This window comes from Phacochoerus africanus, chromosome 12 (genome assembly GCF_016906955.1).
Source record: "Phacochoerus africanus isolate WHEZ1 chromosome 12, ROS_Pafr_v1, whole genome shotgun sequence".
Classification (NCBI taxonomy): domain Eukaryota; kingdom Metazoa; phylum Chordata; class Mammalia; order Artiodactyla; family Suidae; genus Phacochoerus; species Phacochoerus africanus.
The window spans coordinates 65,673,409-65,692,312 of NC_062555.1; the positions used below are offsets into that span (position 1 = coordinate 65,673,409).

The 18,904-nt window shown below is 45.6% G+C and overlaps 1 protein-coding gene across 5 annotated transcripts in view; it reads left to right on the forward strand.

Moving 5' to 3' along the window:
* Nucleotides 1-17,259, forward strand: part of USP6NL (USP6 N-terminal like) — a 201,261-nt gene extending 184,002 nt beyond the window's left edge. For all 5 annotated transcript variants that reach the window (XM_047755322.1, XM_047755323.1, XM_047755324.1 and 2 more), the window contains 4 exons: nucleotides 241-306; nucleotides 400-499; nucleotides 3,682-3,834; nucleotides 14,167-17,259. In XM_047755322.1, the coding sequence (XP_047611278.1) occupies nucleotides 241-306; nucleotides 400-499; nucleotides 3,682-3,834; nucleotides 14,167-15,512 (1,665 nt within the window). In that variant the 3' untranslated portion in view covers nucleotides 15,513-17,259. The remainder of the gene's footprint in view (nucleotides 1-240; nucleotides 307-399; nucleotides 500-3,681; nucleotides 3,835-14,166) is intronic.
* The last annotated feature ends 1,645 nt before the right edge of the window (nucleotides 17,260-18,904 follow it).

Here is an 18,904-nt window from a genome sequence, read left to right on the forward strand (position 1 = left end):
AAGGTGTTATTTTAAGGTCTTATCCTATGAAGGACTTATTCTCAGGGCGATTTTCAGAAGTAAAATTGAGGGAGAGGAAGAGGGAGGAAAAAGTGGAAATAACTCCAGCAGGAAAAAAAATGTGTAGTGAATGGTTTTGTTTAGCTGTGACAGCTCCCTCCAGCATCCTGCCTGTTAGTATTATATTGTCAGACTTTGTATGCAGCAATCCAGAAATTGTTGAGTCTTTGTTTTTTTCAGGACTCTCAAGAAATCTACACAAGTTTTTACACAATGAAGTGGTTTTTTCAGTGTTTCCTTGATCGTGTGAGTATTTATTGACAAAACCCAATCATAAAATTACAAATGCCAGACAAGGGCCAGCCATTAGTCCTCATTCTGCCTTGTGTTTAATTGCAGACTCCCTTCACCCTCAACCTCAGGATATGGGACATCTACATCTTTGAAGGAGAGCGAGTCCTTCCTGCCATGTCTTACACAATCTTGAAATTACACAGAAGTAAGAACACGTTTCAGTATCAAGAGTTCACCAAAACCTTGCTTTGTTTTAACTCTGGATTTCTTATCCCAACTTCAAATTTGTTTTCTTTTAGTAATAAGTTCAAAAAATCCTTGAAAATCTGTGAAGAGGTTATGTTCAGCTGGTAATCTGCCTTCCTTGGTTCTTTCTCCCAACTGCATTGCAAAGGCCCCTGACTCTTTTCTCTGTTGGTATCATCTTCACACTTAAGTACAATGCAGTGCGTTGGTTCCGCTAATAACAGGATTTTTATTAAGTGTTTGTTTCCACAGGGGACCCCTTATTTCCTTCTCACTGGTCTGAATCTCGGGTCTATGGGAGGAGAGACCGAGTGATGGGCGCTTCCATCCGAGGGCTGGAGGGATGCTATTGCTTCATCCCTCCCCCAGGAAGGAAGCACCCAGCCCCAGGCCATGGCCCGGAGACGGGCAGCCTCCTGCTCATCTCCCTGTCTGGCTGCTCTGCGGCCTTTGGGCCACGTGCCGTCCATGGCCACGGTTGTCCAGGCGCAGCACAAGGCTTTAAAGCCTTCAGTTGCCGTGTTCCAAAGGCTCTATGAAGTTGATGTGCTCTACTTACTTCAGAAATCAAGAGAGTTTGTCTTCATGGGTGTGAAGAACCTTAAGTCTGAGGTGAGCCCAGTGGTTGCTGTGCAGGGAGGAGCCGTTGAGTGCTTCCCGTCTGGCCGAGGCCCCGTCGCTGTGTGGTACACGCGCCTCTCTGCTCCCTCGTGTTGCTCCTGAGCGATTCATCCGGTCATTTTCCCAGCTCAGGGATACGATCATTGAGTATCTGGGGGCAGGTTTTGTAGTTTTTCTCTCTGGTTGCTGGTGTTGCTCTAAGAACATGTTAGTCGATTTGATAGGAGATTGTTTGGTGACTCCTTGAAAAGCAGGGACTTCAGGAGTGCCGGACTCTCCAGATTCTACATAGGAGTGAAAATTTTAAAATCAGGTACGTCTGTAGTATTTACTCTGAAAGAAGAGGATTCTGAAGTGTTGTGGTTCATCTTCCTCCCCCTGCAGCGGGCAAACCACGGCACCAAGATGAACCCGTTTGGTGATGAGTTATCTCCCGAGACGGAGGGTCTGTCATTATAGCCACAGGAAAGCCGTCAGCCAGTCCCCACCCCAACCCACCCCTGCTGTACTTTTCTCTCTGGATTATGAACTGGTCCAGACATAGAACAAAAGTATACTTTCCTTTTGTATACTTAAGTACGTATCTTAAGTCAGATACGTACTTATTGGGAGTTCCCGTTGTGGCACAGTGGAAACAAATCCAGCTAGTATCCATGAGGATGTGGGTTCAATCCCTGGCCTCACTCAGTGGGTTAAGGATCCGGCATTGACGTGAGCAGTGGTGCAGTTTGCAGACTGGCTTGGATCCTGCGTGGCTGTGGCTGTGGCATAGGCCGGCAGCTGTAGCTCTGATTCAGCCCCTAACCTGGGAACTTCCATATTGCACAGGTGCAGCCCTAAAAAGCAAAAAAAAAAAAAAAAAGATACAACTTACTAATGTTCGCTAAACAGTCAGAAGGTAGACGTACGATGTTATATTTCTCCATGGCCCTTTTCTCTTAAATTATGTTTTACTTATGACTCTTGATTGATTTTGACAAATAGAAAGTTTTCTATTTGTTTTTTGTTGTTGTTGTTGCTGTTGTTGTTTTGTTTTGCTCTTTAGGGCTGCGTGTGAGGCATATGGAAGTTCCCAGGCTCTAGGGGTCAAATCAAAGCTATAGCTTAACCCACTGGGTGAGGCCAGGGATTGAACCCGCGTCCTCACGGATACTAGTCAAACTCATCACCACTGAGCCACTATGGGAACTCCCTCTGTTTCTGTTTTTATTTTCTATTTCCATTTCTTCACCTTTGTAAATAAACTTTAAGCATAAAAATTGCTTTATATCCTACCGTATCATTAGATTAAATTAGGTATGGAAAAACTTCATCTCCTGCTGAGTATTTTTTCTTCGTTAGCAAGAGAGAGCTTAAGGACTTAAGCAAAGTTCCTTCACCCTGTAGAGCTTCAGAAACTGTGTCTAGACCAATAGTTAGTCAAAGCTCCTACTATTTTTCCTTGTTTTTTTTTCCCCCCAATTGCCTTGCCAGTATTTAGAGACATTGTTACTTTAAAAAAAATGAAAAGTCACACAGTGATTTTAAACAGTGAAAAAATTAGAAGCAACCATGGGGAACTGTATCCAGTTTCTTGGGCGAGAACATGATGGAAGGCAGTCTGAGAAAAAGAATGTGTGTATGATTATATGAGTGAGTCACAGCAGACATTGACACACCATTGTAAATCAGCTGTACTTTAATACATTTTCTTTTAAAATTAGAAGCAACCTAAATGCCCAGTAGTGGAGACCAGTTCAAGAATAGCCAGTACAAGCGGTGGACTCTCAGGTGGCTGTTAACAAGGACGGTGTAAAATCACTTGTGCTGAAGTGAAAGGCGTCAGTGACGTCTGTGGATGTTACTGAGCGGGGGAAAATGGGGTGATTAACATGGAAAATATCATTTATTTTTGTAAATTGATAAGCATACACACATCTGCTTGTAGGGCAGTGGCTAGTAGATCTTAACATATTTTTAGTTTCGGCTTTGTATCTGTAATTTGAATTTTTTCAGTAAAATTAATTTCCTAGGTAGAAATACAAATAAAATTAATAACCTGGAGTTTTGAGAGATTCTGATAGAGTAAAAATACAGAGTTAGAAGTGGGTGTGCCCTGGCAGTCTGAGCTCCATATCCGGAAAACAAAGCACACGCGTCATCCTGGGTGGTCTCTGTCCGCTGCTCTGTCTAAGAAGCTCTTGCTCTGGGTTAATATTAACGCCTGAGGTCTCCTGCAGAACAGCGGTTTAAGGATCTGGCGTTGTCACTGCAGCGGCTCGGGTCACTGCTGTGGGGGTTTGACCCCTGGCCCGGGAACTTCCAGCACTGAAGGTATTTAGCAGTATTCTCTTCTCACCTGCCTTTCACTGTGACTGCTTTAATACCAGAAAATACTTTTGTCCTACTGAGTTTTGGTGATATTCACAAGGCCATGTCTAAGTTCTGTGTTGTGCTCTTAAAAAAAAAAAAAATCAGAATAGAATATGTCGTCTTCTCAACCTAAAATAGCTGTTGTTTCTTTTTCTTATCCTTTCTTAGAACATCTTATGAAATTGTCAATGGAAGAACTTGTAGAATTTCTCCAGGAGACCTTGGCAAAGGATTTTTTCTTTGAAGATGACTTTGTGATAGAGCAACTTCAGATTTCTATGGCAGAACTCAAGCGGGCAAAATTAGACCTTCCGGAACCTGGTAAGAAAATGGTCAAACACTTTATATAACTTATAGTTCAGATTGGGAGACACGCGCAGCTAACACGGGCCCTTTCTGCTTGAAAACCTAAGCATCCTTGTGATGACATTGTGTAAATCAGGGTCTTATCTGCTGCTTATGGCTTTATTCTTATTTTAAGAAAATGCAGACATATTACTTAAATCTACCTCTCCAAATGGAATCCCTACTTAGATTTAGAAAGGTTGATACACCAGTAATGTCTCAACAGAAGTAACCATGGTGCGTTAAGCTGCTATCACAAGAAGCCCTTTTTACTTTTCATCGTCTGACTTTTGAGAAACCATCCGCAGTAGCAGAGCGAGTGGAAGTTGCATTTTACAGAAGGCGAGACTGATCATGAGATGCCGACGGTGACGCTGCAGACCCGCGGGGGCGTTATCGCCCGGAGAGCCTGGGTGGCCTGATGGCTGGTCCAGGGCTCTCGCAGTACCGTGCAGGGTGGGAGATTAGTGTGGGGCAAGTGGGAGGGAGTGGGATCCTCTCTCCTGACTGTGCACACAGACAGGTGAGTTGTATGGTGTATTAGTTTAAAAAAAACATGTCCTACTTTGGAGTGTTTGAGTGGGTTTTCACTTTAATTTGTTTGCATATGGGAAACCGATGCCCTCACACGTGCATAACAGTTTCTGCATATGAGCAGGCGGATTGAAATACAGGAAACACAGAGTGCAGATTTTAAAAATTAAGTAATTTTACAGAGATCTGTCGAATGTATGTGGTATTAAACTAGATGTATAACAGTAAATGCATGTAAATAATTATCTCTTTTTCGCTTTCCTTATCTTTCAAGTTTAATCTACTAGAAAAAAAAGTCTGGCCTGTGAAGCCTAACTATAATAACTTTTGGGGGGGGGTATTTTTAAAAAAAAAAAGATTATAGCTATAATTTAGAAAGTATAACATTTCTTTTGTGCCAACATTTTAAAACCCAGTGGACTTACTGTTTATTCTGGGAAGGAATAAGGATTGTGTCCCAGAAGAATTTTCCAGACAGCGGCCCCACTCTTTCTCACTGGAAACTGTTAGAAGAGTCGGAGTGCCTGTGTTCTGTTGTTGACATTTACCGTAGGACGCAGCTCACAGCAAACTGCACTTTCCTGGGCTTGCAGGTCTCCAGTTGGGTGCAGAGAGCTCCCAACTTCTGAGGCCATTGCCTTCGAGACTTGTAGTTGAGTGTGGTGTCCACCAGGTGGTGACAGAGACCTGAGTAAGGTCAAAGATGGACAAGCCCCAAGGGATTTAAGAGGCACTTATTTTTTTAGGGATGCTTAAGAGTATTCTTTTTGTTGGCTTTTTATTTTTATTTTATTTTTTTGCATTTTAGGACTGCACTCCCTGCCTATGGAGGTTCCCAGGCTAGGGGTTGAATCAGAGCTGCAGCTACCGGCCTACACCACAGCCACACGACATGGGATCTGAGCCTCATCTGCGACCTACACCACAGCTCACAGCAATGCCCGATCCTCAACCCACTGAGCGAGGCCAGGGATCGAACCTGAATCCTCATGGATATTAGTTGGGTTTGTTAACCTCTGAGCCATGACGAAAACTTCTGTTGGCTTTTATTTTTTTAGGGGGGAAAATGTTATTTAAGAAAAAATAGCTAATAAACATTTTTGCCTTTATTCTGAAATATATCAAACCACAGTTCCTCTTTTGAGCAGAATAGTCTAATTGTTGGCGCTGGCATACAGAGATTATTGTGGTCGAGCCAGGTTAAGATAGAGCATTAAAGTGCAACACTTTATAACCGAGATTGATAAAAATGATTTTTAACCCAACTGGGATAGATAAAACTAGAGCAGCGGGGTAGACAAACAGGGCACCATGAGTTAGCGATCACGTCAGCGTGGGAGAAGACAGATAGTGGCAGTACCCTGAGCCACGAAAAGGACGCAGAGAAAATTAGCACGTATTCTCCTTGCGTGCTGGAAAGCAGGGGTCAGCAAACTACACAGCCTGCAGGCCAAATGGCCCGGAGCCTGTCTCTATAAATAAAGCTTTATTGGAACGCAGCCTTGCCCATTCCCTTGCACTTGATCCATGGCTGCTTTTGTGACGGTGGCAGAATTAAGTAGTTTCAACAGAGGCTGTGTGGCCTGTGAAAAGCCCAAACTATTTTTTTAAAAGGCATTTTACAGAAATGTTTGACCCCCCCCCCACTATAAAGCAGAGCATACTCATAGTTGCTGGCCCATAGCAAGTTGCTTAAGGTATGTTCATGAGTATTATCACGAAATTTATTCTAATTTTTTTAATTAAAAAAAAAAAAACCACTCAGAGTTCCTGTTGTGGCTCAGTGGTAATGAATCCGACTAGTATTCATGAGGACGCAGACTCTATCCCTGGCCTCGCCCAGTGGGTTACAGGTACAGCGTTGCCGTGAGCTGTGGTGTAGGTCGCAGACATAGCTTGGAACCTGCGTTGCTGAGGCTGTGGTGTAGGCTGGCAGCTGCAGCCCTGATTGGACCCCTAATCTGGGAGCCTCCATATGCCAAGGGTGTGGCCCTAAAAAGACGAACAAACAACCAACCACCACTAGTGAAAAATATCGTTAATGTGGCATTTTTCACAAAAGTATCCCTCTTAGATGAGAATTACGCTGCTTTCCTCACTTCTTCATTTAAACTCCTGGTTTTCAGGGGAAGAAGGGAAGAACACAGTTTTAGGCAGGCAGCTGTAGTGGCCTGAGCAAAACCACACTGTGTCTGTTGCAAAGAAGTCCAGGATGAACGGGGATAATAAACACTAATACGTATTGTCTGTTTTGACATCAGTTATGCTTGAATCGTTTAGTTACACTCAGCTGCTTGGGGTAAAAGGAGATACTTAAACCAAACAAAGGCCCATGCAGCTGTTGGGGTGGGGCCCTTTGAGTCGGCTAAGATGAATCTGAAGAGATGGCATGAGATGTTGAATGCTTCTTTGGATAGACCTTTGTGGAGAGAGGGTGGCTGATATTTATTCGCATGCGAAAGTATGACCGCCGCTGATGGCCGATGTCCTTTAGAGGCCTGCAGAGCTGGCTTCAGCTCAGCGAAGCTAGCACGAGTAATCTTTTCTCTCACGCGTGTAATTACACGCAGAGGTCAGATCACCCGCGTGGGCACAGAGCCCCTGGTTGCAGGGAGGGGGGCGCTGCCCACTCAGTCTGGTGAACCAGGACCGCCTCCTGCTCACGGCCTCCAGGAAGGGCGCCAGGCCTCCAGGCCTTCCTTCCCACCCTGCCTCCCCTCTCATTTTCTCCCTCCCCTGCCTTCCCTGCTCTGCTCTCCCTCCTCCCCCTTCCCTCTCATCTGTCCCCTCTTTTCTGGTCCCTTCTTTCCACCCCTTCTCATTCCTCTTGAGAGACAGTCACAGTTGCCTTAAGGGCCCTTAGAAATGCTCAGCAAGTGTACATTAACCGCTGCAGAATTGCTGAGAAGTTCCACTGTTCAGAGGCGTTGGGTCAGGAATGACCTGTGCACAGCACAGTCCCAATGCCAGCAGCTGCTTGGAGAAGATGGACATTGATGCGGGTTCCAGCCGTGCGTTAGCTCCACTTGGTGGACGTTAGCCTGCTCCCTGGTCTCGGGCCTCCATGGACAGTAGGTATGAGCCGGCGACCCTGTTTGAAGTGAGGCAGCTCCCAGCACTGCAGTTTGGCCCTGGCACCTGGCAGTCACTCACCCGCTCCGCGCAAGGCCTGCCAGCCTGACTTACACTGCTGTCCCTAAAACTGGAAGGGACTAGGCTTTTTCAGCACTTAGATTTTAGAAGGCTCCTTTTTATCTTCTTGCCTACTGCCTCTTTCAAACTACTTTGCTTTCTTCCATGCTTCGTGAAAATCTGTGTCGGGGCAAAGAGGCCGCATCCTCTCAGTGTCCCTATACCGTTCAGGTGCTTACTGCGTGCTTCTCACAGACCCCCAGTTCCTCACGAGATATGGACACTTAGGGATTAGTTAGACACGGTGTCCTTTTGTCTACGCTGGTTTTTTTTTTTTTTTTTCTGCAAACCTGCTACATCCGGTTTCATGGCTGTGTAGATCTTGGGTATTTATTACCATTATGTTTTTGTACTGTTTTTTTGAATGGTGTGTCACTGCTCTAATTCCTGTTAGCTGCATGTGAATGAGTGGGCATTTTGTCAAAACTTCGCCTGTAATTCTGCTACTATTTTACCTGCTATAGGAAGGCCTGCAGAATAAGTAGAAGTCAGAGTTCCCGTCATGGCTCAGTGGTTAACGAATCTGACTGGGAATCATGACGTTGCAGGTTCGATCCCTGCCCTCGCTCAGTAGGTTAAGGACCTGGCGTTACCGTAAGCTGTGGTGTAGGTCGCAGATGCGGCTCAGCTCCCACGTTGCTTTGTGGCTGTGGCGTAGGCTGGCGGCTACAGCTCCGATTAAGACCCCTAGCCTGGGAAACCTCCATGTGCCGTGGGTGTGGCCCTAGAAAAGGCAAAAAGACAAAAAAAAAAAACAAAAAATGAGTAGAAGTCACGTTAATAGGTTATCATCTATTGGGGAAAAGGGAAATGTTTTAGGAGTTACCGTGAAAGAACCTCACAGTTTCAGATGCTCCTTTCTGGATATTTGAGAACAGACACCATTTTTCCCCCACTATGGATTTTGGCCCCTTGACCGTTCGGGAAGTGGAACATGCTAAGATTTTCTTTTAATTCTAATGTGATGTAGAGATGCATAGAATATTAATGTCTCTTCCTTAGAGAAATTTGTGTCCTGACTTGAATATAAAGTAGTGCTAGGTGTAAGGTGACCACTTTTCTTACCCTTTATGTTGAAAAGGAAGACTCCCTTCTGTGAATGACGCGCGCCTTTCCATTTTGTTTCAGGCTCACGTGAAACTACCACCTCAGTCGGTTCCTTCCTCCCCAGGTTTCTCTCCTTCTCCTGAGAAATGCATCCTTCATTGTAAATGTGTAGCCTCTTAGTCTTTACTGATATGTGCCTTTTATTTACCAAAGCATCTCAGGATGAAAATGCTCAGACACGAGTACCGAGGAACAGGGTGCGATAGGGCATTATTCTCCCAAAGGTGGCCGGGTTTCCTAGTCCTCCGCCACCACTGCAAGGTGTCTTTTATGCATCCCTCCACGTTGTACTGTTTCAGCCCAAACCGAGGGTATTGCTTAGACGCTGGGTTCCGCATTTGCAAAGGTGCCCTTTCATCTTGAGCGTCACCAGTCAGTCACCACAGCTGCGTGTCTGTGTTTCCACAGGAGACCCCAGGGCTCTCTCGTTACCCCCGTGGGTCCATGTGCCAGTGACCACCTTCCACATTTATTGTGTTCAGTTGTCTTTTTGACATGGTTTTGTAGAATAAGTTTTAATTCCTATGGTTCGTTTCATTACGTCATTGACATTGAAAATATCCTAGGACCATAAAAGCGAATGATCATAAATAATGAAATATGTGACTTTTCACGAACAGATAAATCAGTCCGTAAAATTTGTGTTTAGTAAAGCAAATCAGTTTTGAGGCTTCGGAGGTAGACCCAAGGGTAGTATCTTAGTCAGTTTGGGCTTCTACAACAAAAGCATCCCAGACCGGGTGGCTGGAACCACAGAGATGGACTTTCTCCCCATTCTGGAGGCTGGCAGCCCAAGATCGAGGTGTGGGCGGGTTGGCTTCTTCTCTGCTCGTCTGTGGATGCCATTGTCTTGCTCTGTCTTCACACGGTGTTCCCTGTGTGTGTGTCCACAGTGTGTCTTCTCCGCAGGTCTCCTGTCCTGGGGACTAGGCGCCCACTCCAGTGACCTCGTTTAACCCGAGTCACCGCTCTAAAGGCTTCTCACAGATGCAGGCACATTCTGGGGTTCGGAGGGTCAGGAATTCTGCGGGGACACAGTTCAGCCCCTAACAAGGCACAGACATTGCTGAAGAAGAGCAAAGACAAGCATTTATTCGCTGGCGTGGCACCCAGTCCACCTCAGAGGACACAGAGCATGCAGCTCTGTCCGAGGCCTCCCCAGCACCTCGCTCGTATTAATCAGGTGCCGGGCTCCTTCCTTCTGAAGTGTCACCTCTGCCTGGTGTGCTTGGGCGGGTGCAATGGAAGGAGGAGGCTTGTCCCACCTGGGGTTTGCTGCTCCCTGTCTGACCGCAGCCTCTTCAGCTGGGGAGCCTCCCCTCAGCCACCCTCAACCACAGCTCTGAGGGCCCAGGGGGAGGGAGGAAAACCCAGCAGGTCCCACCTCTCTGGGGCCGTCGTTACTCCCTCTGGAGGGAGGCTTGAGGGCAGTACGCCCGTCACCAGGTCTCCACCCTTTGTCCTGACTACCTCCCAGGCCTTCCAGATGCCACTGCACTGGCAGTACATCTTAGTCTCCGCATGGATTTTAGGGACAGCAGGTAACTAACTAGTGAAAAACCTAATTTCACGTGACTTCGGTTTTCATGAGTTGTCATTTGATAGAGATTGAAGCTTTGAACACAGGTTCTGGGCCAAGAGAGACTTGCGAAGCTGCTGCAGGTAGCGCAGTTCTGGGGAATGCACGCAGCCTGCAGCCACCGTTCATTTTGAACTCTTCCCTTTTATGTTTTTAAACTCTGCTATGGAGAATTTACAAACATTTAAAATGCCTTGATAGGGACGCGGCGTTGGCGGCCGTCTGCAGGCTGCAGGAGGCAAAGAGAGGCAGGCAGGTAGCAGCCATGGCCCCGTGAGACTCCGCAGCCAGTGCAGCTCTGTCCCCGGACAGCGCCCCCTCCAGGCACGAACTAACCACCCTGGGTGCCACTGTCTCCCTCTCTTTCAGTGGTTACCTTTCCCACCAGCCTACACTCACCAACCCAGGAAGGGTGTTTCGATGATTGGTTGATGTTATTATCTGATGGAATATCAACCAGCCAGTGAATCGCCTGTTCCCATTACTGTGTTGTGTGCTTAGAAAGTTGTCAAGGTGGGAGCGAAAAGTCTTGACTTTGGTTTTTCTATTATGTAGTTCTTTACATCTTCCTGATAATTTGTGTTGATGGGGGTTTTTTGCATATGGGAAAGGGATTCATATATTTATCTGGGACTAAATGGCTGTTTGTAGAGCTGATAAAAACATTTGGGGGACACTAGGTAGAACTTAATTTTTATTGTTCAGTTTTAACTCACTAGGCTGAATGACTGCTTGTGCATATTCTGGACTAGTGCTGCACTTGCATCAGCTTTCTCACCTCCATTCCAGGTGTTGCACATGCTGCCTCACACGCTGCATTCACGAACCAGAAAAACAGCTTTTCTCCATGACAGGCATTTTCAAGTTCCGGTTATCACTTGAAATAATTTGCCCACATATCGTAAAGTGCCCTTATTATAGAGAGATGCAAGAACAGTGTTAGTTTTACCAGTGGTTAGTGACTAGCATATGTTAGTTCCTGTCTTTAAACCAGGAATCATCCTTTCCCCTGCTCATCCCTTGACTCCAGTCTAACCTGTGATTCTGCCTTAAAATATGCCCAGCAAGCGCCTTCTTCTCACAAGTTCCACCTCAGTGTCATGTAGAAGGGAAGAGGGAAGGTTCTGGGGTCAACACCGGGTTCGAATTCTGAGCTCGCTGCTCACTAGCTGTGAGCCCTTGGGTAAGTTCATCTCTGCCTCAGTTTCCCCATCTGTAAAATGGGAATAGTGGTAGTGACTGTTGTTATGTGCCTATTGCTGTATGTAGGCCGTATGTCCCCTTGTTGAGCAGTGGCTGACACATGGTAGGTACTTACTGAGCATTAACTATTACTGACGTTATCATCATTAATTATTATGCAGTCTAAGTCCAACCCAGAGTTCAGAGTGAACTTTATACATGAGGTCGTGCTGCTCTTCTGCTGCAAAGCTTCTGAGAGGTTTGCAGTTAACTCCAAAAACAAATCCAGAGCCCTTCAAGTCCCTGTGTGCCATAACGTTTCCAGTCCTTGGACCTCATCCCCTCGTTCTCTGCCCGTCTCCTGTTCTGGGCACGGAGCACTTGTTACTGGAACTTGCCCCTGCTTTGTGCTGCCTGACCCCAAGTCATTTGCGTCGCCTTCTCCTGGTGCCGTCTTCCTCTGCACAACCTGCAGAGCTCCGTAAGGACAGGGCCCTCGCCTTGTTTCATCCTTGGCTGCCAGCACCTGGAGCAGAGCCTGGTACCTAGGTTGATAGGTATGTGTTTGTTGAACGGGTGGATGAATGAAACGAACTGCAATTGCCAATCCTCATGCTCTGTATGCTTTTCAGTGTGTCAGGTAAAGACCTTGTGTAAACATCGTCAACCTTAAATTCAGTCAGAACCATCACAAGTGGCTCTGGAGTTTCGTAAACATGGCATATCGGAAGAAGAGGCTAAAGTGGGAGTGAGACACTGGGTCCTGGTTCTCATTTAGTTTCTGCCACTACAGATCACTTGGCTCCTCCAAGACTCTGCTTTCCCACCTCTAAGGACTGGGTCTCTCTGGAACCTGAGGGTTCTGAGAAGCTGCCCAGTGGCGGGATGAGGAAGAGGGGCAAGGGGGAGGTACCCCAAGCCCTTCCTCTTTAACTTGAGCGCTTTGCTTCTATTTTGTATTAGGGTTTCATATGAAATTCGGTTTGAGAAAAAAACATGCTGCTTTTAAAAAGTTTAAAAACTACTGAATTAGTAAAGCATAAAGGTTAATTTTATCTCAGTAATTCTGATTTTTGTAGTTTAACTATTTAAAAGATATTGCATCCCCATCAATCTCTGCTCCCTCTCCTCCCCCAAAAATCTCATCAAATATTTTTAATATCTGGAGTTCCCGTCATGGCCTAGTGGAAACAAATCTGACTAGGAACCATGAGGTTTTGGGTTCCATCCCTGGCCGCGCTCACTGGGTTAAGGATCCAGCATTGCTGTGAGCTGTGGTATAGGTCACAGATGCAGCTAGGATCCTGTGTTGCTGTGGCTGTGGTGTAGGCCAGCAGCTGTAGCTCCAATTAGACCCCTAGCCTGGGAATCTCCATATGCTGAGGGTGTGGCCCTAAAAAGCAAAAAAAATAAAAATAAAAAAAATAAAATTATGATATGTGGATAAATAATACACTTAGCATCACTAACACTAGAGTGTGAGCTCCATAAAAACGAATGGTTGGGTCTGCCTGCTCACAACTAATGGACTGTTTACCCAGTAAATATTTGTTAGGTGGATGGGTACACATTTGACGAGAACAGCTTACTTTTAAGTGAGAATATATTATTTTGGAAGTTCCCATTGTGGCGCAGCAGAAATGAATTTTGACTACGAACCATGAGGTTTCGGGTTCAGTCGCTGGCCTCGCTCAGTGGGTTAAGGATCTGGTGTTGCCGTGAGCTGTGGTGTAGGGCAGCAGCTGTAGCTCTGGTTGGACCCCTAGCCTGGGAACCTGCATATGCCACAGGTGTGGCCCTAAAAAGCAAAAAAAAAAGAAAAGAAAAAAATATATATTATTTTGTGATAACAGGTAAAAAAAACATATATCTTAAACCGTAGAATTTTTACAGGTGGAATCTGTTGTTTTTTTCAAGACGGTATTTGTTGGGTATCCATACTGTAATAGATCATTTTTAGATCATTTTTAAACACTTTAAAAATGTCCAAGTTATTGCACCTTAATTCCTCAATAATTTTCCAATGTTATTTAAAATGTAAAACTAAAAATATCTAATACGATTTTCTCTTTATTCTCCTGCCCTTCCTTTTCATTTAAAGAAGGCTCCTTTTAGAACGTAAATTTTCAAATAGAGAATACCGTTTCTCTCTATTCTGGGGAAGGTACTTGAGATGATGATAATCACAGTAAGCTACTTGGGCACCACTTGGCGACTGCATTTGGTCATCAGTTGACTGTTAAGTTTGGCAGACCTGCTTGAAGTCGATGGGGAAAGTTTTACCGAGGTTCCGGGAACCATTTTAGTTGAGGTATGCTAATGTAGGGATGTAATGTAAGACATTGGACCACTGACCTGCAAGGATTGTTTTAGGAATAGAAATGAGACTATCAGCCTCCATGCTTGAGAAAGCTTGTAACCATGTATCTTAACGAAATGTAAGACTCGTGTTCCACAATTGTATGGACCTTATTTGAAGGTTATGAAATCTTCCTATCTCCATCCACACCGTGTAATAAGGCTTTGAGTTGTGCTGTGTGTTGGTATCGCTCTCTCTAAAACATGCTTCTCTCAAGCCACTAAAATTCTGCATGTGTGTGTATGTGTGTGCGTGTGCGCTTGTGTGGAAAGTATGGGTTATTCTACGTGGAAGTCCTAGAGCTGGTACTGCTTACCCATGCGCCTGTTACTTAGGAACTTCTCTTTCCCCGTAGGTAAAGAGGAGGAGTTTCCAAAGAAACCTTTGGGACAACTTCCACCTGAATGTCTGTCGGCTGGCGTGAGTCACCTGAGCAACGGACAGAGAAGTGTGGGCAGGTCGAGCCCCCACCCGGGCGGCAGAAGAGAGAGCGGCTCGGCGCCTCACAAACCGCTCGAGCATCCCCCTGCGCATCAAGGAAAAAGTGGAACCCCGGAGAGAGGGAGGCAGCCCAGACGGAAGTCGCTGGACGAGGAGACTAAGAAGCTGAAAGAGGAGGCCGAGTTTCAGAGAAGACTGCCGGCCGCTGCCCAGGACGGTTCCAGGCAGTACAACCATGCCGCCGCCAACCAAAACAGCAACGCCACTTCCCACGGCAGGAAGGAGTTCGTGCCCAAGTGGAATAAACCGTCCGACGTGTCGGCCGTGGAGAGAAGCGCCAAGTACGCCCTGGAAAGCCGAGCTCGCGCCGCCCACCCCGCCGCCCCGCGGGTGCCCAACGTGAGGCAGAAGGTGAAGGTTCTGGACGCGGACGAGGGGAAGCGCGGCTCCAACGCGTCCCAGTACGATAACGTGCCCGACGGCGAGAGCGGCGCAGTGGAGGAGGCGCTGGAGAGGGCGCGCGCGCCCAGCCCGCGGAGGCCGGCGGCGTCGGGGGCCAGTCCGGCCAGGGCGCCGCCCGCGTTCACGCTGCCCGCGCCGCCGCCGAGTCACGCGAGGCCCCCGGCTCAGGCTCAGGCTCAGGCAGACGGGGAAGACCGCGGGCCCGCCCCGTCCTACAGCAACCCCCCTGTTTACCACGGCGGCTCCCCCAGACGCAGCCCTGCATCTCCGCAGTTTCCCCGCGGGGCTCCGGTGAATCCTTCCCGGAGGCCTTACGGCTCCGCTCTCTCCATCGATGTTTCTCCAGAAAAATCTTACACCCGCCCGACCCCTATTGTCCAGCCATCGAGTCGAATAGAAGTTCTCCCTGTTGATATTGGTGCCGGGGGATACTCGGGCAATTCCGGGTCACCAAAGAGTGGCAAATTCATCCTTCCTCCAGTGGATTATTTGCCGGATCACAGAAAATGGTCAGAAGTGGGTTACACTTTGAGGCCCGAGACGCATGGACCCGCGTGGACTCGCGATGCCAACCATAGCCACTTAAGCAGTCAACCAAAATACCCCGCCTTTCAACACGCCCCCTTTCAGGACCGCCCCCTCCCCGCAGTTTCAGTGGACAGCCCGGCGCGGTACAGGACTTGCCCGGCTCTAGAAGACGCCGGCTCGCCCGGGTATCAGTATTCAGGGCCCCCTCCCCCAGCCTATCACTACAGAAGCCGGGGTGGACTCTCCATTCAGGAATCAGTATTGCTGTGAGAATTTTTCCTGGCAACAGACAAGAGAATAGAAACCATATGAAACCTACATTGCTATGTTTGTAATTGCCAAAGCAGTATTTTATACCGTTGTAAACCACTCGCACAGCTCTCACGTCTGTCAGTACTAAGAGTGTATGGAAGTGTCTTCATCCCCACCGAATGCTGCTTAAGGTGACCTTTTAATTTGCATCATCACTGAACCTGTTAAAGAGACTTTAACGTGGAAACATAGCAATAGCATTTAGGGATGCACGCACAGTTTCATTTAGATCATTCTTCCGAACCTGAATAGTTTTACTCTGTTAGCCCATTCTCTTTTGAGTAATGTTACAAAGCACTGAAAGACTGTAGAATAGATATTTTTAAGGCCACATGTAGTAGTGTATGTGTCTTTTAATAGCTGTTATAGGCATCTATGCATACACGCTTGAACACAGAACTCAAGAAATGTCAAAAAAGAAAACTACTTTTAATCCAGATCCATGGGATAATTTATTCTTCTTTTTCCTAACTTGTCTTCTAGTCAAGTTTTTGTTTTTGTTTCTTTTTTCTTTTTAACCCAGGTCCTAAACTGATTTGAGGGTTTGCCCTGACTTGATTAAGCATGTCACAGAATGCTCAGCTTTCTCATTCAGTTGCTGGCATTTTCTTTCAGTCTGAAAACTGGGAGACTTTGGAGAGAAAGGTTAGCCACTTAATGGTGCTTACAAACCAGGGCAGTTAGAGCAAGTTTATGGCCAGAGGTGCAGTGCTCGGTGTATGCACGTTCACCGCCCTGTTTGTGCATCTGTGCCCTTTGTTCTGGTCTGACTCTCGCCAAGCTCAGAGCAGAGTGTTCCTTGCCAGATGCCCAGGAAGTGCCGCAGTACAGCTCTCCAGCAGATGCCAGCAGGAGAAGTTGCAAGTCACTGATCATCAAGCTTTCACACAGGGCAGCAGAAAAAAACTCCTTTGAAATTCATTTGAAAGCAGGATTAGCAATATGGTAACTTCTTACTTCTGCCCCTTAAATCCCCGCAGAGCTTCCCACAAAGGGCCCAGAGTGGCATTTCCGTGATCTTTTCCTGGCCCGCGTGCTTTAAAGAATGTAGTCACTGTGTGTTGCTGCACATGGGCCACTAAATTAGCATCGTGTTAAATTGTAAAAAAATGATCCTAATTATTACTAGGAATTGAAGATTTTGGTTTTTTTTTTTTTCATAGTATGACTTTCATGCTTTCAAGTCAGTTTTTTTGTTTGTTTTTTTCCTTGATTTGTTTCAGTGAAAAAAATTCAGGTTCATAGTAAAAAAAAAAAAAAACAATTAGCAACGTCTTTTAAAATATTACACTACAGTTACCAAAACACTGACCAAGTTTTGGGCACTCCAAGAAGGTATGAGTTTGGGTTTCACTGGAGAGCTTGTTTTCAACATTACTTTGCTCCTGTTTGAACAGTAGGGAGAGAATACAGATCCTGCCATTTAATGGTCCTTCCTGTTGCAAGTTGGGGCTTTAAGCTTTCAAGGTACAGAAGTATGTCTTTTAAAATGAGAGTAACATTTGTTTAGCTAGTGAATGTGACAATATTTTTTATGTATATAATGAGTCTAATGTAATTTTAATCAACTGGGTAATGATGTTATTAAATGGCAAAACAAATGCAGTGTATTAGCAGCTAAGCACTGCAAGGCAAAATCCAGACACTGGCAGGCTCCTGATTCAGATAATGTGGACACTTAGAAATAAATGTATATAAACATGTAGCTGGGGATCTGAATTCCAATTTTAAACCATGATTCTATGACTTGTAATAAACCAAGCTGTACAATTTAATTGATGATAGCAGCCTCTGAGCTGCTCCAAAATATATATATCAACAGTGGTAAATACTGTAGAATTATATATATATATACACACACACAGACACACACACATATATATATGCAAAATATATATATACACTATTTTCTTAATGTCATCTGACATTTTTTATCTGTACACTTTTTTTGATGTGATTGTTTTTAACATGCTAAATAAGTATATTTTTGTTTTGTGTCTTTTATGTGCTTTTTTCCATATGGCATCCCTGATGCGTCTCCAGCTAAATTCCACGCTGAGTAGGTACTGCCCTGTGTTTGCCCACATGACTTTCAGTATATCACAGTTCTTTGTCCTGTGCTTTTCTCATTTCCAGTAGTTCTGTATTTGGAACCCCATCACCTTCCCTTTATTTGATCATTATTAACAGCAGTAAGGTGTTATTTTCAGTTTTCCCCTATTGTATAGCTCTCTTTTTCAGGTAGGAAAATTTAATTTGAAGTTATTTTGCCACCATACAATTTTACTCTTTCAAATTTATATTTTAATAAAAGAAAAATAATGAATAATGATAAAAGATGAAATAATATTCACAAAGTGGGTCAAATATACTTACAAAATGTCTGGTAAGGATTTTCGTAGTGTGGAGATTAATTTTACTCTGTTAACTGTACATGTAGTAAATATTTTGTGACTATTAAGTCTTTTCTTCAGAGCAGTTGTGCCTAACATAGTAAGCACTTTGATACAGTTTGTTTTTTTTGGGGGGGGTTCTTTTGCTTTGTTTTTGTTTTTTGCTTTTTAGGGCCGCACTCGTGGCATATGGGTCTTCCCAGGCTAGGGGTCAAATTGGAGCTACAGCTGCCAGCCTACACCACAGCCACAGCAACAAGGAATCCAAGCCGCGTCTGCGATCTACTCCACAGCTCGTGGCAACGCCAGATCCTTAACCCACTGAGTAAGGCCGGGGATCAAACCCAAATCCTCATGGATCCTAGTCATGTTTGTTAACTACTGAGCCACGAAGGGAACTCCCCAGGTTTATTTTTTTAATATTTAGTTTGAAAAGTTAAAGAAACTAGACCCAATGTCTCAAAAGTTTTTTTTTTTTCCTTTTGTGTTTTTTCCTTTTTTTTTTTTTTTTAAGGACTGCACCTGCAGCATATGGAAGTTTCTGGGCTAGGGGTGGAATCAGAGCTGCAGCTGCGTGTCTACACCTCAGCCACAGCAACACAGGATCAGAGCTGCATCTTCGACCTACTCGTGCAACGCCGGATGCTTCACCCCCTGAGCCCCAACGGGAACTCCATCAAAAGGTTTCAGAACTTCAACTCTTTCAAGTGTTTATAGGATTTTACAAATAGCTTTTCGAGCTGGGAGATACCAGCTGTCATCTACATGTGTCAGATCAGACCCCCGAGGATTGTCGGGGAGGCGGAACTCTTTTCTTCTGTCTCTGGCTTCTCTACCCAGGCCCTGTGAGCTGGACTGACCAAGCTGACAAAGGACAGGTCAGCGGCCGGAACACCCAGAGGTTCATTACTGTGAGCATCTTGCCTCCCATGATGCCCGGTGACGAGGAACCGCAGG